We start from the raw sequence: 24,301 nt of genomic DNA, 5'->3' as shown, positions 1-24,301 counted from the left end.
GGAAAGGCAGCAGTTTGAGAACTGAATCCAGAGGAGGATGTTTGCAGAAGTTCAATAGCTGTTTGGGGGTACCTCCTCTAAAAAGTGCATCTGCAGGGCCGTTGGTGGGGTGATAATCATAGGTGAGGTATGCTATGGTCTTTGGGCAACATCACAGCAAGACTGAAGCAGGTTAGGTCAATTCAGTTCTAGTTGGTTATTCATGATCATTCTGCTTCTTCTTATGCCTCTTACATTGTGCAAGAGACCAACTGTGTGCTCAAGCGTGGGGACGAGTGTTATCCACATTACGTTTTTGGCCGAAGCTCTCTGCATACCAATCTGTCAACTGCTAATCGCAAAATGTAAAAGATGGACTTATTAGCCCAAGAGGCAAACTGAAAAAGACAAGACTGACCTCATAAGAAGATGGATTTGCTTCCCTGGTAGGAGTCTCAGGACTTAAGCATGTATGGGCTTTGTCCCTCAAGGGCCCTGTAGTCCTGAGTACTGCATTTTAATTCCAATAAACATAACCAAAGAGTCTGGTTGAAATAAAAAGTTGTTTGCTCTTGTGACCCAGTACTTTCACCCTAGGGTTAAACATATCACCACCGTGTCACTTTATAGTGGTGTGACCTCCATAAAGAAGCAAGATTGCCACTTTTGGGGATGCTCTCCATCAATGACATCAATGACAGGTAGGGTGTTCTGTACTGTGTCTAATGGGCGTGACCCTGTATTTAGCCTCCTGGCTTTCTTGTCCTAGTGATAAAATCCAAATATTTTGTTTGTATCAGTGGCCCTTTACACCACTGGCAAGGTAGGTAACTGTAAAGTGACATCATATAGGTGGTACACAGAGTGCAACAGATGACTGCTCCAAAAGTATGGGACATTGAGATTACCAGTGTCTTCTGCTGCAAACAACCAATGGTAAGCCACCTATTGCATTTATGAATCACCTTATACACAAAAGAAAAGTGAAACAGACAAAAATTAACAGGGTAGCACACAAGTAGGAAAATCATTGAGCAGGAGAGACCAGTAATTACTTTAGAAGCAAATTCTGATCCGAAGTGCAATTGACAATATGTAGGACATACCTATTCTAGGAAGAAACTGGCAGATAAAAAAACACTTCCGACAATGTAGCTAGCCTTTATTTCCAGTTATACTGGGATGAACTGATGAATGGTACTATCTTAAACTGAATTCAACAGCATGTCCAACTACACAAAAATACATTAAACTTAACATTGCCAAACCTCACCTTTTTGTACCTCAGTCACAGCTGCTGCTTCTGGCACCATATCTACCTGCAATGATAAAGATATCCAATGGAAATATTAACATTTAATGAACAAAACATCTAATAATATAATATAGATGGATTAGTGTATATTAAATATACCATAAAAATATTGCAGCCAAAATAGCAACTACAACATTGTGAGGTATAGATTTACTATTCTTAAATCTACTTAGATCTATACTTAACTTCATGATATTGGGCTAATCGATATTTTGGCAACAATATTTTAGCACCACAAATTCTTTCCCCATGACATACAATCTACACAGACATATTGTGCCTCGCAGTAACCAATAGGTTTAACTTCTTAAAAAAGCCTCAGTCTTCTCAGTCTCTCTAAAATATGTGAAAAATCCATATGTGGGAGTTTAAATAATTTGAAATTAAAGCGCCTCATTAACTGGGAAAAATAGGCTTTTGAACTGCGACAAAAACAACAACAGATGACAAAAATGTTCATTTACCCAGCAACTTCAAGGCTACTCAATTTGATGATACTGCTAAAAAAAACACATTTTGACCACATCAAAACACTAATATGGTTAATGCTTCACAACATGAGAAAGAAAAAAGATTTAAGATTTCTAAAATATCCACAAGTATTATTATTTTTTTTAATTCAACTTAGTTTGATTGATCGTTTAAATTTTACAACAATAACAATATTCAATATAACAAGTCTTGGAGTCACTTCACACCCCTCTCTCTCCTTTGTTGTATACATAGACCGATACCGTGTCCCCCCCCCCCCCCCCCCCCCACCGGTGGTAGTTCAAAATACCAAACTTGGTTCTCAGTGTACGTCCCTAGGCTCTCTCAGGTTGACACCGCACCCAATCTTTTTTCAGACCTCCTGCACCTAGGTAAGGTAAGGTAATACTTTATTGTACAGTTAATAAAAACCATTACAAACCAACATCAATAAAAACGGTTTCGTGGGTCTGTAGCAGCATAGAAGATTATATTAATACTGTGGTAAGATATAAAGAGCAACAATTGCAAAAAACTACTAAGTCTAAAGCTACTAAAAAAAACAAGCGGGAAGGAAGATTGGCCCACTGCGAAGTCAGTTCTATCTTACCATTGAAGAGCTTTACATAATTGAGCTGACCTGCTTTCCTCTTCAAGATGCATTTAATTGTTGCAGTTCATAATCCCCATGGGTAGCAAGACATTCTCATCCCCCATATGCTTATTCTTTGTAGCGTTAAGTTCCAGTGAGCTCCTAGATGCCGATTGGGCCCCCATTATTATCTGAGTATTTTAGCTCTGAGGATGCAAGTGATGCACTGGGTTCCATCAGTTTAGCTTTTTCAGTTTGTTCTTTCTTTTTATTAAGGCGGACATCTGCAGCTTCAATATATTTTACTAATCGGCAGCTCAGTTGAACTTCGTCACCCGAAAAGCATGCCAGTACAGCTTGCCTGCATGACCGGATTCGCTTTTTGTTAAATAGTGGTCTCAGAAGGTTCCGGCGGTCTTGCAACAGCTCCTTGCAGATGCTAATAAGGTGTATGATGTTATCTTCGTCATTCCCATAAAGACGGCACTTTCTGGCATTGAGGGACGCAGCCAAGGGCCATATGGTCTGCAGAAGGCAATAGTCCTAGGTGAGATTTCAGAAATTTCTCTTTTGTTTTTTTGGTAAAGCTAGTCTGAAGATATAATTGTGGCCTAAGCTTGGAGTAAGATTGTATGGTTAGTCACCCATGAGCTCGCTCCGTCAAAGCTTTGTCCTGCAGGAGAGATTCTTTTCTAACGCTGTTATTTACTGCTTTTTTAAAACCCGCCAGAGGCCCTTGTAGATCCCACAGTTGACGCACCCCCAGATGTTTTATTGCGTCCTCCAAGAAAAGCCTTCTTTGGTTTGCAGTTCCTTCCAGAGAAGAGCGTTGAGTGTGTTTGCTTCCCCCCTGCTTATTTTATGCCAGCTTTTTAAGTATACACCTTTACGTGCCAGCTCTTCCTTTACCAGCCCAAATTCAAGTCTAATCTGCGCGGGTGAGGTGTACCTTGGCAAGCCAAAGATCATGCTCATGGCTCTTGTTACTGTTCCGTCTACCGTTTTGGCGTCTATTCCTCTCATTGCTTCGCTTCCATAGGTGATAGATGGGATCAGTTTTGCCTGTATCACCTTTATTAAAGGAACGAGGTTTGCTCCAGTGATCTTATTTTTTAAGTTTCTTAGGGATACCGCTGTCATTAGTCCTCTCTTTTTTATTTCCTCGCATTGTGGCTTAAAGCTGCCGCTGGCGTCTAAGATGACCCCCAGGTATCTGTATTTTCTTGTAACGTCCAGCTTCCTTGAGTCCAGGAACCAACTAGTTGATCATTTCTTTTTGATATTAGTTATGCACATGACTTTAGTTTTTTCTTGATTGATACTGAGTTTGTTTGTTTTAGAGTATTGCGAGGTGATATCTAACAGTCGCTGTAAGCCTATCGGGGTCCGGCTAATCAGCACCAAGTCATCCGCGTAGAATAAACTAGACAGCTGAGTGCCACCTAACTTGGGTGCAGGAGAGTTGCTTTCATTCAGCAGGATTGCCAGTTCAGCCATAAAGAGATTGAATAGTGTTGGTGCTGTTATATCTTCCGCCCAGGATGTTAACTTCTGGAGCAAGAGGCCCGCGTAGTATTTTGCCTCATTATCAAGTAAGGCTATAAGGCGATAACTTCTTGGATCATTCTGGTCTCCTTTTTTGAAGATTGTCGAGATAACTGCTCCCCTCCAGGATCGTGGGATTGTTGAAGTCTGCAAGGTTTTTTCAAACATTGGTTTGAGAACGGCAGCCCAATATTCCGGCTCTTGTTTAAACACGACTGGGGGAATGCCATTTGGGCCTGGTGCTCCCTCGCGTCTCCCTTTTGAGATTCTTTTACATATCTGTGCATTCGTGATTGAAAATTCCTCATTGTGTACGAGAACTTCCTTGTATTGTGAGTTCCATGCTTCGGAGACATTATTGGGTTTGTATGAATCTTTCAGTGGTTCTTGGGCATCGTTTAAATGTACACCAAGGAAAGTTGTCCAGGCCTCTTCAGTGGCATAGGATTCAATCCCCTGACTTTGCTCGCTGATCAAACTGTTAATGTTTTGCCAAAACCTCGCGCTGTTATTTGTTTTGGCGTCATGTAGGAGTTTTCCCCAAAAGGCCTCATCAGCTTCTTTTTTAAGTCGCCATATCAATTTCCTGCGAGTAGCTTTTAACTGTGTTAGCTCTTGGCATGCGGCGGGATCTGTCCTTGCTCTTCGGAAAGTGTTGTTAATCTGGGTCTTTAACTTTTATAGCTGGATATTATTTCTAAAATTGTGATGGTTCTTGTGTTTCGGGGCTTTGATCGTTCTGTCGGTCCTTACGTTTTTATTTGTATTAAATTTATCTCGTAATGTTTTGGTGAACCTCTCCCAACTTTTGATTGAGTCTGTGGTTGCTGATTTTGCCTCTCCTAGTGCTTGTTTCGCTTGAGATAAAAGGCTTTGTAGGTCATTAGTTTTGCACTTTATCCGCCTTTCATTTGTTGAGAATTCTGAGCCTAGTCTGTTGGCGGCGGGAGGGCTTGATGTTATTAGAGCCTCAATCGTGATTTCCTGAGGAAGGTGGTCACTGTAATCCATCGACCCGATGTGGAAATCTCTTGCCCTTTGATACAGGCCTCGAGAGAGAGAGAGAAATGTGAAATCGATTGTGGAGCTAGCCTTAGTGCTATGAAATGTGGCGGATTGAGGACGGTCCCCTGCGAATCTACCATTGAGTGCTCGTAGGCCCAGCTCTTCTAATTTTGAGATCAGGCTCCTAGCTGTTTGAGCTTCTGCCTCCCGAGGTGTTATCTTGGTGGCTTGGTTCCCAGGCAAAGGGATCCTCATCTTCGTTAATCTCTGAGGCTAAATTGCTGAGCATATTTAAGTTGAAATCCCCGGTGATGATCAGGCTGTTGGATTTCTCAGTTGGTATTAATTTTGAGAGTTCTTCCTTCAGCTGTTGAGCTCCCTTGGTTTTTTCCCTAGGGTGTAAATAAAGGTTTATTAGGACTATGTCCTCTTGGGTGTTTTAGCTGTCTCGCACACTCATGGTGGATTACTCCTGTGGATGCACTACCTAGTAGCACGGACATTATTGGGGTGAATGCTGTACAGAGGTAGCTTATGTGCCGGGGTGATTATTGCAAGATGTTCTGATTTGGCTGGGGGGAGGACTATGGGGGACGGGGATTGACTGCATTGTGTTCTGTGACCTAATAAAGTTTGTTTAAAAAAAAAAAAAAATTAGGACTATGTCCTCTTTTTTGTTCTGCTCTCGAGATGTCAATCGCAGTGCTTGCATTGCATTTAGGGGGAAGTAATTTATAAGCCAAGGGTACTACTTCAACAATGGATTTTCATGAGCTGTATAGAGCAAGCCCTCCCTTCTTATGACCAAACAATGAGCTCTGTGTAGGTGGCAAAGAATTTAAATTGTATCCAGACAGTACTGGTGGGGTGTCAGTCCAGGTTTCTTGCAGTATGATGTCGTCGAATCTTTGCAAGTAGGTGTTTAGTTCTGGGTCAGAGAATTTGTCTCCTAAGCCATTGATGTTCCAGGAGCACAGGTTGAGGACATTAGACGTGTTCCCTGTTTTTGATTTATTTTGTCATTGATTTTTGACTTTGATATTTAGGGTCCTGGATAGCCAACTCCAATTATGCGAAGTTGGACTGTGATTGGCAGATAGTCTCTTATCAGCCTGTTCTCAATGGACTAAGTTCTCAGGGGTTTTACTCCGTGCCCCTCTTAGGACGGAGTTTGAATTAGGCTGCCCGTTCTCTTTCTTTTGCTGGCTATCCAGGGCTAGAGGATCTGGATATCTTGGTTTAAGAAATGGTTGAAGTTTTATTCCCCATGAGTCGAACTTTGCTTGTTCTTTTAGCAGTCTCTCCGGAAATTCTACTGTGGCCCATACTGTTTTTGTTGCTTCTACCCCCAAGTGTCCCGACATTTCTATAAATTCTACTGATTCCAGATCACTAGAGGATATATTTTTAAGACTGTCGATTGTTTTCAGTAGGCGTAGTATATTCCCCCTATTTAGAGTATCTATTGTGCCCCTTTATTTATACTCCGGGTGGAAGACTATTATGGTAGTGCCTATTTGCCCCTTGTCTTGTGTCTGGCTGTTGTTCACAGTATTAGGGTCCTCCTCTGAGCCTTGATGTTCCTCATTTGCTTCTGCCCATCTTTTAACACTCGTTTCATTTTTCTTAGTTAGTTTTGGTCCAATAAGGCTTACTGCAGTTGCTGCCCATTGAGGGCTTCCTCGAGGGTGTCTTTCTTCTTTTTTGTGGGGGGGGGGGGGGGGGGGGGGGTGGGTGACTAGCGATGGACCTTCTTTCTTGAGATGGTTCTCTTTCGGGTTTTTTCCTTTCATCCAGATTTCCAATTTCTTGTGGGCTGTGTTGCGTTTTTTTGTCGTCTCTCATCTCGATCAACCTGTCTTGCGATAAGTCAGATGTCGCTTTCCCGCTTTTATAAGGGGTGCTGATAGTAAGCCTTCTTTCTTGTGACAATTTTCTTTCGGGTTTTTTCCTCCCTTCCTGATTTCTGGTTTCTTGTTGGTTGTGTTTTGTTTCTGTGTCTTCTCTCATCTCAGTCAGCCTGTCTTGTGGTAGGCCAGATATCACTTTCTCACTAGGAGTGCCCTTACCCCAGGGTATTACCGCTGTTTTTTTCTTTTGATTTCTGCCCTTCCTTTTCTGTTTTCTTCCCTGTTTTCCTGGTTGAAAATGTTCCGGCGCAGCTTCAATTTGTGAGTTTTCACCCGGTGGCACTATATTTGCAGTTAATGTTGTTGTTTGGGTTCTTTCATTTTGTTGTGTATTACTGACCGTTCTCTTCTTTACTTCTGCGGTTTCCCTGGTCGAGTAGAGATCTTGGGTCGTCTTTAAGCTCTCCTGCGTTGGGGACTGCGTTCCTTCTAGCAGTGGCCTGCTTATTTCGCATCTCCTCTTGACGGGGTTGGATAATCGGTTACTTTTTACAACCTCCCTGATGTCAGAGAGGTGATTGTCCATTGCCGCTGGGAGTGTTGCCAATTTGTCCACGATTGTTATGCAGGATCAATCAGATTGTGTAAATTGGGTTTCTGCTTGCACCCTTTTGACCAAGTTGTTCAACTCTGCTAACTTTCCGTCAATATTGGCAACAAATATTGACAGCGAGTTGGACAGAAAGTTGTAAGTCCATCTTATCAGACTGGTATTGAATGGCGTTTACCGATAATTGCATTGTGTGCAAAAGCGATGACCAGATGTCTTCTTTTGCTTTCGGTGTTTCCTTACCCAGATTTGCGTTGGTTACACTGTTGGGCCCTCCTGGCAGTTCCCACTTGATGGCCGCCGGATAAGATATCACCAATTCTTCCCACTCCTCTGGGGTGAGATACGAGGTTTCAAAGTCGTTGATCCAAGGTGATATAGAGCGTGCTTTGGATGAAGTGGATGGACTAGGGGGATCGATGTCTGATTGTGTAGGGACACCTCCTGGCTTAACTTGCTCCTGTTTCTCAGGTTTTTGATCGTTTGTTTGAGATGGATGCTGCCCCTGTACTCTGAATTCCTGTGTGATTATGGGATTTAATTGCCACACTTCTGTAGTGTCTATCCTCATTGTTGGTTCTCATTTGTTCCTGGGTTCTTGCCTTGCCGGCCTATCCTCTATCGTTGTGTGTTTGCACAATACCGATTCTATTTGCGCTGTTAAGTCTCCGTGCTGAGTGTGTTTGCTGTTTTGCATGTCATCCTTGCCCTGCAGGGTGTAGTTCCTAGGCCCCCAGTTTGCTGAATCCTCCGGTCCATCTTGTCTCTAAGGGTTTCCAAGTGGTCCTTGTCTGCCTTTTGCAAGTTCTGAGGATTCGAAGAATTCTTCATCTGTATGGTTGTGGAGCCTTGTGGGGCTCCTCTTCCTGTTTTCTATTGGAGCAAAGTTATGACTTGGGGTCACATTTTGGCCCTCTTTTTTATTCGCCTTTATGCCTTCGTGCCCACAGCCATTTGGGTCTGTTTTTGGGCTTGAGCCTGCCAGCTCCTGCCTTCGTCCCTGATCCTGCGCAATTTGATACCAAGAGGCCCTCCTTTCTGGCCCCTTGAACAGCTCTTCTTTACTTATAGGTGCAACCTCTTCTGCGCTGTTCTTCCCTTTTCTCAGGTCGGCTTGATCCCTTTCCGACCGAACCTGTAGTTCTTGCGTCAGGGAGGTTGCCTTGCTTGGCTGTAGCGGGATTGGCAGATCACTTATGTTGCTACTATTTAGGCAGAGGGCAGAGCCAATGTCTTTGATGAATGAAAATTTTGAATAGATTTTAGGTTGAAAGCTAGATTTGTTCACTGAGAATACGTTTGCAATCCCTCTCGCCTTTGTGTCTGGCGGGCATTTGGGACTTGTGAGCAGGGGGGAAATCAAAGGAAGTTCTCCCTCCTCAGCTCCCTCCTCAGCTCCATTCCTTCCCTCGTCTGTCCCTTATCTTCTTTACTGACATTCATTAAGTCTTTCTTGAGGTTTTTCTTTATTCTCCTTGGTCTTTTAGGGGGGTTCAAGGGAGCCATATAGTTCCTTGACTTCCCTGACCTCATTTATTGGCTTTATGCCTTATTCCTTTATTCCTTCTCGCCCTGGGTTGCTGCGATTTTATTTTGTTTGCTTATTAACCGCGCAGGTCTCGTACCAGCACTGGGGGTGGATTTATCAGTGGTGTCTCTTACTCCTACACAACACTGCACTCAGTAGGGTGTGACGGAGGCTCCGTTGGTGGGGGCTAACGCCACTCCCTCTTGCAGTCCCTCTTGCGGTGCCACCGCTCTCCCCTCGGGCGCAGTCTTTTGTGCAGGCCCTATGTGAGCTTGCGATTCAGTGCAATAAGTCCTGTCACAATTCTCAGTGTTCACGATTCACGATTCACAGCTCACAGGGCCCACAGGCTTACCAGGTTGCAGCAATGCCGCACTTCCCTCGGTCCAGATGGCGGTCAACTCCATTGGTGTTTTCTCAATTATCAACGATCAGGCAGCTAGGCTCGTAGTCAGTAACTAGAAAGCGCTCATAGCCCCTGCCTCGTTGGGGTGATCGCTGGTGCCTCGCTGATAGCTCCTGCGGCTCCTTCCGCGTTTTAGGTAATCGCTAGCAGCTCCTGCCCCTTTAAACAAAGCACTCCCGGCTCCTGGCTCGTTAGGGTGGTCACTACTGCTTTGAAGAGGAGTGATTCAGACAGTAAGCGCAGTCAGCAAGCAGTCAGTAGTCCCAGACAGATCACGATGCCGTACCTGCTGACTACTGTGGTAGTCAGTATGGTACACAGTAGTTTTTAGTAGGTGGCTGCAGTCTCAGGGTATAAGGGAGGGAAAGGGGGGTCAATGAGGCCAAAGGACGCAAATGGCGCGAGGGCGAGAGGCACAGAGGTCACGGCGAAATGCAACGCGGCAGGAACTCACCAACTCACGCCGCTGCAATCCAAAACTCCGTGCCCATCATGCAGCCTCTGCTCTGCTCTGCCAGTTCTACCTCTGCCCCTGCTACCTTGCTCCCCTTAGCCTGCCACACGGCCGAGAAACTCCCCGAGCACAGCACAGCACAATGCCTCAGACCGGGGCTTGAGCTGGGAGCCACAAGAGCACGAAACAGCTAACAGCAGATTCAGCTTGCCACTAGATTGCTGCCACGATGGTACCTGCCTGTTGCGGGGGCTCGCTCCTGGGGCAATTCTAAGACCGCTGAGGCTGCTGTTGTTTTGGTGCACTACGGTGTCCTCCGTGGGACGAAGCAGAATCAGAATCCGTGCACTGTACTGATGCTCGCCCTCAGCCACACTCCCACCTCGCTTCCACCTGCTTTTCCGTGAATCGACGGGTCGATAAATTGCCCCCGCTGTATGTGAGAAACAGGGGGGGGGGCCGTAAGCTGGGAGCGGGGCTCGAGTCCAGAATCACCGGGAGCGACCGGCGTCCTCACGTCTCCCTCGCCCGCCCACACGATCAGCGCGAAAACACAGAACTGGATATTCAGTGAGGGAGGATTGGAAAGGATCGTCAAGCGTTCAATAGGTTTCCTACTGTGTACATAGTTCCTGTATGCAGAGAGCTACTTACAGGTAGGGAGGTTAGTCTCTATTCTTGCCATGGCCCCGATACTTTTCAAATTTCCTCGGGCATCCCCCAGTTTTGTAGACTGATTTCTCTGCCAACATATACCAGTCCATGTTGGTCGCCCATTGTTCCACAGATATGGTATTTCTGCTGCCCCATAGCTGCACTAGTTAGTTTTGGTCCCTTCTAGCCACAATTAGTGCTATGTTGCACCACAGCAAAGTGTATTTGGTCAGTGTCTGCTCTTCCCATATTCCTAGAGTTGCCAGCGCCGGGTCCACCTTTATATCTTCCCAATAACCTCTGCAAATCAGCCGTCCACCCGATTCCAATAATCTCTCACCCTTTGACAGCCCCACAGTGTATGTAGTAGCGTCTCAGATGGTCTGCAGCTTCTCAGGCATTTATCTGTGTCTGTCATCCACATGCAGTATAGCCTGGTTCTCACAGGGCAGGCTTTAGGGTAGTGCGACTGGTGCAGCTGCACTTGGCGCTGACCTCAGGGGGGTCTGTAATACGCCCTGTGGTGGATTTGCAACTCTCCCAGGCGGAACCCTGTTCCGATTGCAACTTCATGTGGATGCTGACAGTCCTCGGCTTCTAGAATGCCTAGATCCCTTTCCCACTAGTTTTTCAATGATGTTAGATGGGAGCGGCTGTTGGTCAGCAGGGTTTTGTAGATCAGGGACACCTCATGCCTGTGTGTGGGGATGTTAGGGCTCAAAATTCCATGGGAGTTTCCTCCACCACCTCATGGAGTTCCTCTGTATACCCTGCTAGAGCATGTTGCTGCTGTAAATATCTATAACGTTGTATTGGTTCTGGAGTTCCACAAACGAGAGGAGCACCTCGTACCCCCCACACATCTGCCAGCTTAGAAATCCCTATTCTGTCCCATTGAGTCCACCCCTCCAGTTGAGGCAGGTCTGCAAACATCACCAAATCGAAGAGGGGTGTCTCCAACATTAACTTCCCCTCCAATTTCTTGTTAGCCTAGAGGGGTCGGGTGCTTTCTGGCACTGTGTAGATGTCTCGGGTTACTCTCCCGGCACATATGGCATCGTGTGCAAGGCCGGCTCCCACTGGGAATAGAATGCCCACCTGTAAACTGCCAGCAGCTGAGTCTCCCATTAGAACAGTTTTATGTCTGGGAGGGTAGCCCCCTCCTCTTAAGGACCCCTGATCATCATCAAAGGGGTAATAAATAGTGCACCCCATCCCAGAAAAGTATTCTAGTTATCGCTTCCACCTCTCCGAAGAAAGTATCCAGCACCTCATATAGTGTGTTTTGGAGCATATATAAGAGTTTTGTTAAGGTGATCATTTTGTAGAGGGCGGCTCTGCCCATCAGATTAAGCTGTCCCATGTCTGCCCTATAGTCCTGGAGAACTCTCCCCAAGTTGCGTTTGTAAAAGCCAGTCCAATTATCTGAACCCCTCTTGTGACCAAGGCAGCTGGCACCCCCAGCCCAACAGGGGCTGCCAAGGAGCCAGCAAGAATGCCACCCCTGAGTACTCCCAAAAAATATACCTAAATGTTTAAGATAAGTAGTATGGAGTGGACCGATGTTTTGCCCCGACATGAAAGGGAACTTTTGCAATTTGTACAACCACAGAGGAAAACAGCTCAGCACCCGAAATTGTCCCAAATATGTTGGATGCTCACTTGAGCACAAATTCTAATACACAACATTTGGTAACCAACTTAAAGTTAGTGAACTGGAATTTAGCCGGTATTATAACTAAACAAGCTGATAAAGACTGGAGAGGATTTATAGAATAATTTCATATTTGCCTTTTTCAAGAAACCTGGATCAAAACAATACTGGACTGCTCAGTCAAGATAATTGACACAGACTCACTAGACCTTGTCCTCAGCCTGATCCCGAAGTCAGGGTCCCCTATCTCCTGATAAATATCCATTATAAGCCCCACCCCGCCAACAATAAGGGTTCTCAGAATCTAAATACACCTATAGAAGCTCATCGGGCAAGGCACCATGTAGTCATATCGGGATAGTTTAATATCTGTTTTGAGCCCTACCCTCAAATACTAGAACTGATCAGAGTTGACGACGGGCATTGGGGAACTTCTATCTTTATCTAACTCAAGGAAAAATATCAGGATGAGCAAGGCTGCTTTACAAGTCCCATGGACAAAGAGCATGCAATGGTTGCTCTATCTCGGACCTTAGAGTCAAACTGACTTTCGAGAGGGGTGACGGTAAAAGCAATATTGATGATCTTCGGACAATGTTAGGATCCGGTATGAAATGGCCATCATGGTGGTCACTGATCGCAAGGAAAGCGACCACCCGCCACTTGCACTCAAACTAAATGGGTCCCAAATCAGAAATATAAGACATTCAGAGGCACCAATATCCAACCTAACAATCTTGACAAGTACATGCATTGTGAGATGGGTGGATATATCCAACGCTGCAAATTTCTTAAGAGATTTATAGAACTGTAAGTGTAGTTCTAACCTCACTCCAGGACTAGGACTGTACATTTTCTCAGATCATGGTTTTCATGAAGAATTGTTCTCAAGTTGGAAAGAACTCTTTGTGAAAGATGAAAAAAATCGTAACTCCCCCAAAATGCATGAATGGCTTAGTCACCTATGTAGTGAGGCCAAACTGATCTTGTTATAACCTTAAAAAGCAAGTTGAGGTCCGACATCAGTTGCAGACATAAATATGCCAAGATGATCAAAGCCAGCAAGTCTCACTGGGAGGGCAAGCTATGGGAAGATCTGCTGGAAGTAGCAAAGGGAAAGGACAGCAAAGGGTTTTGGCATCTAGTCATACATGATGGGTGTCGGGATCACGCTCATCCAGAATGCCGCATTTCCACTGGGGAATGTGTTGAGAATTTTACAGCTTTTTATCCAGAACAAAACTCGTGGAGAACAAGAATAGGTTGTAGAGGGAGAGTCAGTGGCATTCTCACTGGAAGAAACCCATATTGAGACCCTTGCCCAAAAAGTGGGGAAAGCTCCTGGCCTTGATAGCATCGCCTCTGATCTATATCATTCCGAACCTTTGATTTGCGGCCCTTACATAAACAACCTGCCCTATGCCACAGCCCAGGTGCCCCAATACCAAACTCCTGGAAAGGGGCTCAAATCCTACCGATCTTTTAAGAAGGGAGCGAGACAAGTGCCCACGATTGGCCTACAAGCCATATTGATTATGTTCACAAGATCTATAGCAATCAACTCCTTATGATACTATGGAAGTAGATATCGTCCAAGAACATGTTGTGGCATCTCCAAGCAGGGCTCAAAGCTAAGATAAATTTGGTTGACCAGGTCCTACGGTTCCGAACTATAAAATGGAAAAACGTTGACATAGATCGGGCTCCCTATTTGCTGCATTTGTGAATCTGTGAGCCACTTTTGATATCATCCCAAGGGTAAAACTTTGGGAGGTCTTGGGAAAAGTAGGGATCCCCGTAGGTCTACTAACTTTGATCCAGCAACTATACACAGATAACTTTGCTAGAGTCAGGTGGAGACCGGGCTGGGAAACCACAGAGGACATCCCTATTAGAAGAGGTGTCCACCAGGGCTGTGTCCTGCCACCTACACGTTTCTTATTATTCATCAACAGATGTAGTAATTACCTCTTGGACTGCAAGAATGACTCTCCCAAAACGGCTAGACTAAAGGTTATGGGTTTATTATCTGCAAATGACACACTTCTTTCAAAATCTTCCAGGGGCTTATGTACCCTTATGGAAAAGTCTAGTCTCTTCTGCAAAAATCATTGCCTGGAAATAAATGGTAGTAAAACCAAACACATGGTGTTCCATCCCTGGAAAAAAAACTAGGGGGAACGTAGTCCTAGCAGGCAATGTATTGGAGAGGGTCTTTGAATTGGACTACTTAGGGGTGGAATTCAACAACTCCCTTAGAGGGACCGTACGGATAGAGAAAAGCTCACTAACCCTAAAGCATAGGGCTGGGACTATTAATAGGTTTCCCAACCAGACCTCTACATATCGTATCTCACCGGCCCTGGAGATTGCTTAAGGTACTAGCATGTGGAGAAGATTTGTACGGGGCAGGATGAGCAGCTTTTGCAAGCTCAAATCACTTGATAGAACTTAAAGCTCCTATTACATCTTTGTTGAGACTTTCCACCCTTGCCAACCCAGCATCCACTGAGGCTCGATTTAAACCTAGAACCAATCTTGGATATAGCTAGTTTAAAACGTCTTTTATATTGGATTAGGTTGTAGACAGCAAATGGCTAATCTCTTGTTAAACACAATTCCCGGGCTATCCGAAGTAAAAGGTTGGTTGACTAGGTTAGGACTGTGAGAATACTGGTCGCATCAAAACACAATACCAGAATGTGCCATAGAAACTGCAAAATCTTGTTTCACGCGCTAGAATATCTGCTGTATCTTTGGGCAGTCTTACAGACTGCTACTTCTCTTTTAATTCGAAGAATTAATGGATTATGTTCATCTTCCACCCACAAGAGCCTTGTGTGTTAAATTCAGGCTAGGGATTTTCTCCATAGCACCTTTTACCTGTTTATGGAAAAAAACAACCACCTCACTAACCTGTGCCTTAAGAGCTGTCATGCTGTCGAGAATGAAGAACACCTATTATTTTTCTGTTGCGCTTATGCAAAGCAGCGTGCTTGCTGGATTGTTAGCCTTGGACAGCTTCTCTGGAGTGAAGATCGGCACAATGCCTTGAGAATTTGTAAGACACACAACATGAGTAGTATTATCTATTCGATCTCCAACTACTTGCGGTGAATTTGGCATATTAGATCAAGCTTGCTATTAAAAACTAAAAAGCCCTATGGGTGTGCTTTAATGCACTGTGTACTTCAATTACTACAAAGTCAGACAAGTGTGCCAAGCTATTCTTTATTTTACTAAGCCTTAACAGTATTCTTCCAGGTGGCATAGTGGACTCTTTTTTAGTTAATTTCTAGGACTCTTCTGGAGGTTCTAGTTTATCTGGTAATTGTCTGAAGTTCTGTAGAACAAGTTACTTACCTTCGGTAACGATATATCTGTAAGAAACATTAGGAGTGATAGATTGCTTACCTTAGAATTACCCCCAGGCATCAGACTGGATCCGGAAAGTTTTCGTCAGCAGTACCCCTGCGCGTCAGTAGGTGGCGTCGTACGACTCCGCATCCATCGCTGGCGTCGTGGTTGCCGAGATGATGTCGCTGGCGCTACTAAGACGCCGCCCACGCGCACTGACATCAGTTCTGTACATGACTTTCCGCACCAGGAACGCAGAGCCATGCAAAAAACTGACCACTGGTGCATTGAAACTAGGGCCCTGAAAGGGATGACCTTAACCCTAGAAATCAGTTCGCAGAACGGGGAGGATGGGCGGGGCGGTAAGGAATCCATCAATACTAATGTTTCTTACAGATATATTGTTACCGAAGGTAAGTAAGTTGTTCATCTGAAAGAAACACAGTGATAGATTCCTTACCTTAGAATAGATACCCCAGCAATACCCAACACCGGTGGTGGGTCTGAGAACCAAGATCACACCAGAAAGTCCTGGAGAACAGAAAGGCCAAAGAAGCCGTCTCTCCGGACTTGGCTGTCCAGGCAGTAATGCTTAGTAAACGTGCGCAGCGAGGCCCACGTGGCTGCCTGACAAATGTCTTGAAGGGGGACACCACGTTCCAATTCAGTCGTTTCTGCAATTGCTCTAGTGGAATGAGCATGCAGCCCCACCGGAGATTATATTTTAGCCAAAGAGTAACAGGCTTTGATACATAAGATAACCCAAGCGGGAGATAGTCCTCTTATGCACCGCCTGACCTTTCTTGGTGCCAACAAAGAGTTGGTCATCCACCCGGAACTGCTGTGTGCGGTTGAGATAAAATGAAAGCGCACGTTTTGGGTCCAGACGGTGGAGCCTCTCTTCCTCTCTGGAAGGATGCGGAGGCGGAAAGAAGGCGGACAAGGTAATAGTCTGCCAAATGTGAAAGGCCGTAACAACTTTTGGCAAAAAGGAAGGATGGGGCCTGAGCATAACCTTGTCCAGATGGACCGACAGAAAAGGAGGCTTACAAGAAAGAGCCTGGAGCTCACTCACTCGCCTAGCGGAGGTGACGGCAATCAGGAAGGCAGTCTTCAAGGTCAAGAGACGAAGAGGACAGTTATGAAGGGGCTCGAAAGGAGCACACATGAGATAAGTGAGAACCAGATTCAAATCCCACTGTGTCATCACAAACATCACAAACGGAATAGGAGGGAAAAGGTGTGTAATACCTTTGAGAAATCTATTTACAACAGGGGACTTGAAAAGAGAAGGCTGATCAGGGAGTCTGAGAAAGGCCGAAATGGCAGAAAGATAACCTTTGATAGTGCCCAGAGCAGAGCCGTGCTGGGCTAAAGAGAGAAGGAACAACAGGACCTCAGAAAGAGGGGTAGAAAGGGGATCCACAGCCTTTGCTGTGCACCATGCCACAAATTTGTTCCACCTGCAGGCGTATACTACCTTAGTGGAGGGACACCTGGCTGCCAGAATGACATCACAAACTTCAGGAGGCAAGTTGAAAGGAATCAACTGCCGCCTATCAATCAACACGCAAAGAGGTGGAGGCTGGACAGGTTCAGGTGGAGGACAGTCCCCAGCTGCTAAGACAGACGATCCTTCCGAAGAGGCAGTCGGATCAGAGGATCGATGCTCATACTGAGTAGCTCAGGGTACCAAACTCTTCGAGCCCAGTCCGGGGCCACAAGAATGACTTAGGCCTGGTGGCGCCTGATCATCTTCAGCACTCTGGGTAGAAGTGGTATAGGCGGCAAGGCGTACAACAGACCGCAACTCCACTCAGGACGAAAAGCATCGCCGAGCAAGTGCCGCTTTGGAATTTCCAACGCGCAGAACTGATGACATTGCATGTTCTCTACAGTGGCGAATAGATCTAACCAAGGCTCTCCCCACTGCTGAAAGAGACCTTGCGCCACGTCTGAGTGAAGACGCCATTCGGGATCCATCATGCACCTGCGATGGAGTTCCTCCGTCCTGGTGTTCAGAGAACCTGCCAGGTGTTGAACCACCAGGAAAATGCCCTGATGTATCAGCCATGTCCAGAGGCGCAGGGCCTTTTGACATAGGGTCCACAACCCCACCCCACCTTGCTTATTGCAGTACCACATGGCGGTGGTGTTGTCGGTGAACACCTGCACTACTCTCCCCTTGACAGAGGGAAGGAATGCCTTCAGTGCAAGTCAGATCGCCTGAAGCTCCAGAAAGTTGATATGGAGCTTGGACTCCGCCGGAGACCAGAGGCCTCTGATCTCTGCCTCTCCCATGTGGCTGCCCCATCCCAGGAGGGATGCACTACTGTGAACCTCGGTTGGGGTTGGGAGAGGGATCTGCCGTCGACCCAATGCCGGTCCGTATGACACCACTGCAACTGTTGTGCAGTGCTCTCCGAGATCTGGATGTGATCGGACAGGTTCCCCTGATGCTGCGCCCACTGGAAATTCAGGTCCCACTGCAGAGCCTGCATATGCCATCTGGCATGATTGATCAGCAGGATGGAGGAGGCCATGAGGCCCAGCAGCCTCAGGGTCACTCTGACCGAAACCCGGGACAAGGGCTGAAAGATCTGAATCGGAGCCCCTATATCCCGCTGTTCGGGAGGATAGACCCGAAACTGCGCAGTGTCCAGAACCGCTCCGATGAAGAGGAGCTTCTGAGAGGGAATCAGGTGCGACTTCGGCACGTTGATGGAGAACCCCAGCAAATGCAGGAGGTCAGCCGTAGTCTGGAGGTGGGAGACGACTGTCTGGGGCGAGCCCGCCTTCAACCACCAGTCGTCGAGATTGGGGAAGAGTTAAACCCCTGATCTGCTCAGATGAGCTGCGACCACCGCTATCACTTTGGTGAACACCCGAGGGGTGCTGGTAAGGCCAAAAGGGAGCACGGTGTACTGAACGTGCTTGTGGCCTACCGTGAACCGCAGGTAACGCCGTTGGGCTCGCAGGACTGGGATGTGGAAGTAAGCATCCTGCAAGTCCAGCGCTACCATCCAGTCTTGTGGATCGAGAGCAGACAAGACCTGAGCCAAAGTGAGCATCTTGAACTTCTCTTTGCGGAGGAAGCGATTGACGTTCCAGAGATCTAAGATAGGACGCAGGCCCTTGTCCTTCTTTGGCACAAGAAAGTAGTGGGAATAGCAACCACGGCCTAACTTCTGGCGTCAGAACGCGCTCAGTGGCCCCCTTGGCCAAGAGGGCCGCAACTTCCTGCTGAAGAAGCACCAAGTGATCCCCTGTCATGCGGTGGTATTGAGGTGGCATGGCTGGAGGGGTAGTCTCGAAGAGGAGGGAGTAGCCCCTTCGGACTAATTCTAAAACCCACCTGACCGATGTGATGGAGCGCCAGTGGGGGAGGTGATGGCGAATCCTGCCGCCCATTGGTGTCTGATGGGCCGGAAAGCTCGGACTAGGAAGGCTTGGAGGCAGTGTGGCCGGGGTGGAGGTGGACTGACCCGCCCCTTGGTCCGCCACGGCGGAACCTGCGTCCGCGGAAGGGCTGGGATAGGTGCTGCGCAGGCTTGTGGCTCTGTTGCGAACGCTGCGGGGCGCCCCTTACCGTGCCACGAAAGGAGTGAAAAGCAGAAGGCGGAGGAGGGCGGACTGCGGAGAGTCCCAAGGACTTGGCCGTAGCCCGTGAGTCCTTAAACCGCTCCAACGTGCTGTCTGCTTTGTCGCCGAAGAGGCGAGAGCCATTAAAAGGCATGTCCATAAGTGTGTTTTGGACATCCCCCGAGAATCCAGTTGTCCTCAACCAGGCATGACGTCAAACCGCCACCGTCGTTGCTATGGATCTGCCCAGTGAGTCGGTGGTGTCTAGGCCACAACGAATCATGAACTTAGCTGCGTCTCTCCCCTCTGCAACAGCCTGGGAAAGAGCTGTCCGGGCCTCCTCCAGACACTGAGGCAGCACTAGCGCCACCGTATCCACAGAGAGTGAGAATAACGGCCCAAGAGGCATGCGGTGTTCACGGACCACAGCGCAGAACTGGCGGAAGAATAAATCTTTGCGAACTGATCCAGTTTCTTGGATTCCCTATCCGGAGGTACGGAAGGGAAGGTCGCTGGGGAAGCAGAGGCTGGGACAACCAAGCTCTCGGGGGTGGGGTGTTGAGAAAGGAAATTGGGGTCACACGGAGCCGGGCGATGGCTTCGGGCCACATTCCTATCCACAGGACCAGGTGCCCAAAAGAACGTCAAAGTGCTTCATTGAAGGGAAGCAGCGGCTCCACAGAAGTAGCTGCTGGCTGAAGCACTTCCGTCAGGAGGTTAGTCCTGACGGCCACAGTAGGGAGCACGAGGTGTAGGGCCTTGGCCGCCCTACGCAACACCACAGCATAACTAGCACCCTCATCCGTAGCCACGGTAGGAGGAGACAGCATGCCAAGGTCTGTTGAGGTATTCAGACTACTGGCTTCCCCCAACTCCTATGCCCAGACCTGTTCATACTCGCAATCAGCTGCGAGAGGGTCCTCAGACCCCTCCCAGTCCTCTCCTTCCTCCTCAGGCGGTACAAGAGGCCAAAAATAAGGAGCAGGGACATGGGGATAGAAACCCCCGAGCAACGTCGAGAATAGCATTGATCAACGCCGGCCCGACGCCGCGTCCATTACGGGGCTGAAACCGGAGTCGATGTCGTCCCAAGGAACGGGCGACGTCGGAAGTGGTGCCGGTGGGGTTGACGTTGGTGGAGGTGTTATAAGGTCAACCAGCGTCAACTGGGATCTAGGCCTGGATCCAGGGGGGCCACGGGGCGCGGGGCCGGAGCCAGCAGCGACGCTGGCAGTGAAAAGCGAGGACCCCCAGTCGGCACCGTGGGGCCCGAAGGTACACCAGCGGGATCCGATGGCCCAAAGAGACGAGCCATGGCTGACAGGAATTCCTGTATTTGGGCTGGAGTCGCCGACAGAACCGAGAAGAGCGGGTAGGCCGGCGGCGACTCCACAAGCTTCGCCGGAGCCGCGGGGGAGGCACCACCCGCACCCTCGACCGGGGAGGGGAAGTCGGAGAACGATAACGTTTCTTCGACCTCTTGTGCTTCGCCTTACCTGACCCAGAGTGCGAAGAGTTGGATCCCGAAGATCGATGGTTAGGACTCAGCGCACAGGCCCTCGACTTCCCACGGGACCGGGACCTCGAACGGCACGGAGCCGAACGCCGGGCCTCCAGCAGCTTTCGGGACCACTCCCGCAAAGACTTCGGTGCCACAGCCCGGCAGTCGGGGCACAACTTGGGGTCATGGTCGCACCCCAGGCAGAAAAGACACACTCGGTGTGGGTCTGTCACCGACATCATGCGGTGACAGTCCTCGCAGGACTTTAAACCGGGCATCCTAACTGCACAAGGAGTCGAAGACTCGATGAAAAATAGAGACAAAAAGCCTCAAAAAGTCAGTCAAAAATTGACTGGGGGTTCCTGCTCTTCTCGGATCTGCGCTTGCTGGCGCGGAAAAAGAAAGAACTGATGTCAGCGCGCGTGGGCTAAGTAGCACCCGCGACGTCATCTCGGCGACCACGACGCCAGCAAGGGACGTGGAGCCGCACGACGCCACCTACCGACACGCAGGGGTACTGCTGATGAAAACTTTCCGGATCCAGTCTGACACCTGGGGGTAATTCTAAGGTAAGGAATCTATCACTATGTGTTTCTTTCAGATTATTGTATTTGTTTTTCCTTTGTAATGAATGTATTAGAGCTACAAGTTGCTTAGATCTGGCTAGTACAGTAATGTACTTTGCAATTTAAATTTGCATGTTTTTTATATTTTGATATGTTTTTATTTTCTACTTTTATGGTACTGTGAGCCGAAACAAAGTTGATTGATTGAGAGGACCGGGTCGGCCAAGTACAGCAGGATGTCATCAGTGTAGAGGAAAATCACATCTTCCAACTCCAGGGTACACCCTTGCCCAGCTGGCCAGTGGTTACCCCCGCCAAAGCAAACCGCAGTGAGAGGGGCAACCCTGTCTAGTCCCTCTGCCAAGAGCAAAAACTGGCGCAGCATCCCACTGGTCTGAACATGTGCCCGCAGTTTGTTGTACAGCAGCTGGACCCATGGCAGGAATCCTGCCCCAAACCCCATCTTCCTCAAGACTAGTAGCAGGTACCCACAATCTATCCAGTCAAAACCCTTCTAGTCATCCTGTGCCAGCATGGCTTCCGGCTTCCCCGGGCCACTCTCCGTGAAAGACACCCGAACAACTATCAGATGTAATATCTCTTGGATCTGCCAGGCATAAGGCCTGACTTGTCTGAAGTTATTTATTTATGGATGAACCGGATTAACTGGTTCACCAACACCTTGGCCAGAATTTTGACTTCCAAGTTCTGCAGAGTGATAGGCCCATAAGATGCACACTTGTCCACCAGTTTTCTCTCCTTGTGGATCAGCGCTATTGTTGAGTTAGAGAGGTCACATGGGACAGATACCCTCTTCCTTGCTTCGTAGAACATTTCTACCCTGTAATCACAGCATTATAGGCTTCCCACACAGTGGTGGGGATTGCACAGAGTGGGTGCTCGGACTGCACAGAGTGAGTTTTCTACAAGAAATAGTGGTTTGTTGCTGTCTTGCAGATACTCCCTGTTGTGCCAATCTGAGATGCCAGGAAACAAGCCACCAGCCATGCAGGGTCCACTGGCTCAGGGCCACCAGCTGCATGAGCTTGGGGTATTGGTTGGGGATGCCTCACGCCAGGCAGCGCATGGCCCCAAACTGGCAGCTCTGTTGTCCTGCTGAGAATAAGTAATCTATATTGGACATGGACCCTCTTGAGCCCGCTGCATAGGATTCATGAGATTTTCCTCCTGCCACACATCCACTAATCCTAACGCCTCTACCCAAGTGCGCAATGGGGCATTTCCCTCTGGGGCGGTCCTGCCTCAGATGACCCTGTCCCAGTCTCCCCGCATTGTAAAATTGAAATCCTCCCTCGCCTCTCCCTCCTGGTCACTTATGTAGAAACCGAGGAGAAACTGGCTATCCAGTGTCCCATCTGCCCAAAATAGCTTGGAGTGCAGCCCCAGCGGGAGATATCCAGGAGACCAGTGCTAGGAGCTCTCCTTCAAACACCCTGCTAATTGCTGCAAAACATACCAACTCCCGGGGTCCTTCCAGGTTTGTGTAATGGGTAGAGGTATGGACTTGCATGCTAAGAGGCCAACTCCTTGCAATCTTGTAGTAAAATCAGAGTGTGCTAGCAATGTATATCGACCTTTCACTGAAAAGACACAGCGGTTCCCCACAAGGTTCATCTCCTGTAGTATGACTATGTTGGGGTTATGCCGGCAGAGGTAGCTAGTCACCACCCCCCTCTTCAACTTGTTCCCCACTCCGTTGACATTTCAAGAGAGCATGGAGCATCCACCCCTGTGTCCATCACTCTATCGCAGAGCAGCCATGGGTATTCCTTAGTGTGGACTTTGTCTTTGGGTCTCCCTAGTCTGTGTGTGTGTGCATCTCTCTCCAAAGTGTCAGTGTCCCTGTATCACAGTATAAACTCTCCTCTACCTACATCCTCAAACAGCGGGTTTAGAACTACCTTCTTCCCATACTTCAGGTATCTGTCGCCCCCCCCCATTCCTCTTACCAAATCTCAACGTGAACTTCTAGGTTCCAGATCTCCTTCCTTCGCCTGGTGGAAGGAGCATCTGTGGGATGGCAGGTGTTGTATAGCCGCTCCCAAGCCTCCTCTGGGGTACCATAGAGCCAGGAGCACCCTGCCATGAACTTCAGATGTACCAGGAAGATCATCATGTACGGCAGATCCCAGCTCTAGAGCACACCTTGCACCTTATTTAATTGATCTACGCCTCTCTTGTACTTCTTGGGTGTAGTCTGGAAAGATCTGGATTTTGTGATTTTCAATATGTAGAGAGCTATGCACTCGAGCTGTCCTGAGGATTGCATTCCAGTCTCGGAAGCTCAGGATGAGGGCCAAAAGAGGTCCCAGTCTGGCCCCCGGTTTTGGCAGATTTGGGAAGATCAGCCCTCTGGTTTCAACCAGCCATGCATCAATCCTGCTCCAAAGCCGATTTTTAATAGGGTATACTTTTCAAATATTGGTTCAAGGTTATATATAATACCTGGAACCCAATCAGTCATTAGGAGTATCTGCTCATAGGAACACAAGCGCTCAACCACTCAAGGATGGCATGCTTCATCATTGGGACATGGTCCTTGTTGGGCTTGTGCTGCAATGCCCAATGGGCAGCTCGACTAAGCTCTTTGCCGGAGATCTTTTTTTTTTTGTTTTTGACCAAGTGGGGTTGCAAATGTGCAATCTAGGTGTTTTAATAAATACCTGCAACTGAATTAGGAGATTGGTGTATGGTGGTTAAAATGAACAATACATTCCTCACTATCTTCTTTTAATTAAATAGAGGCTCTATGTTAACATTAAAAACAGGATTGAGAATCCACAGAAATATTGTTTCTAGTGTTCTCTTTTAAGTAGCCATTATTTGGTACAGAATATGGTATAAATCAGTTAAATTGTGGTTGACATGTTTCATGCCTCTTCTGTCCCTAAGGATCAATGACATTTCATAAGGACCTAGCGGTAAGTACCTAATCTCTCCAGATGGAGACCCTAACTTAATGGTGTGAAATAAGTGATCCTCACCACTGTAAAGAACACTCAAAAACAGTATGTCTCTCAAACTTACAGCTCCTATGTGTGGATTGTAGTTCGAATTCTAGTGACCTAATAGAAGAACAGATATGACAAAATAATCATCAAACAAGCACAAATGAGCTACAACTCATGACAGTATTGTGTATCCACTACAGACATGCTCAATTGGTGCAGAGTGTCATCCCAATCCTGGTATACAAGTTTTTGCATCACAC

The 24,301-nt window shown here is 47.5% G+C and overlaps 1 protein-coding gene across 2 annotated transcripts in view; it reads right to left on the bottom strand.

The window, feature by feature from the left end:
- The window catches only part of NSD3 (nuclear receptor binding SET domain protein 3), a 1,492,250-nt gene that overhangs the window by 1,009,840 nt on the left and 458,109 nt on the right, over positions 1–24,301 (bottom strand). For both annotated transcript variants that reach the window (XM_085633955.1, XM_085633956.1), the window contains exon 8: positions 1,253–1,298. In XM_085633955.1, the coding sequence (XP_085490081.1) occupies positions 1,253–1,298 (46 nt within the window). The remainder of the gene's footprint in view (positions 1–1,252; positions 1,299–24,301) is intronic.

The sequence above is a fragment of the Triturus cristatus genome, chromosome 11, assembly GCF_964204655.1.
Source record: "Triturus cristatus chromosome 11, aTriCri1.1, whole genome shotgun sequence".
NCBI classification, from domain to species: domain Eukaryota; kingdom Metazoa; phylum Chordata; class Amphibia; order Caudata; family Salamandridae; genus Triturus; species Triturus cristatus.
Note: the sequence above shows the minus strand (reverse complement) of the source record. Positions and strands in the feature narration are given on the sequence as shown.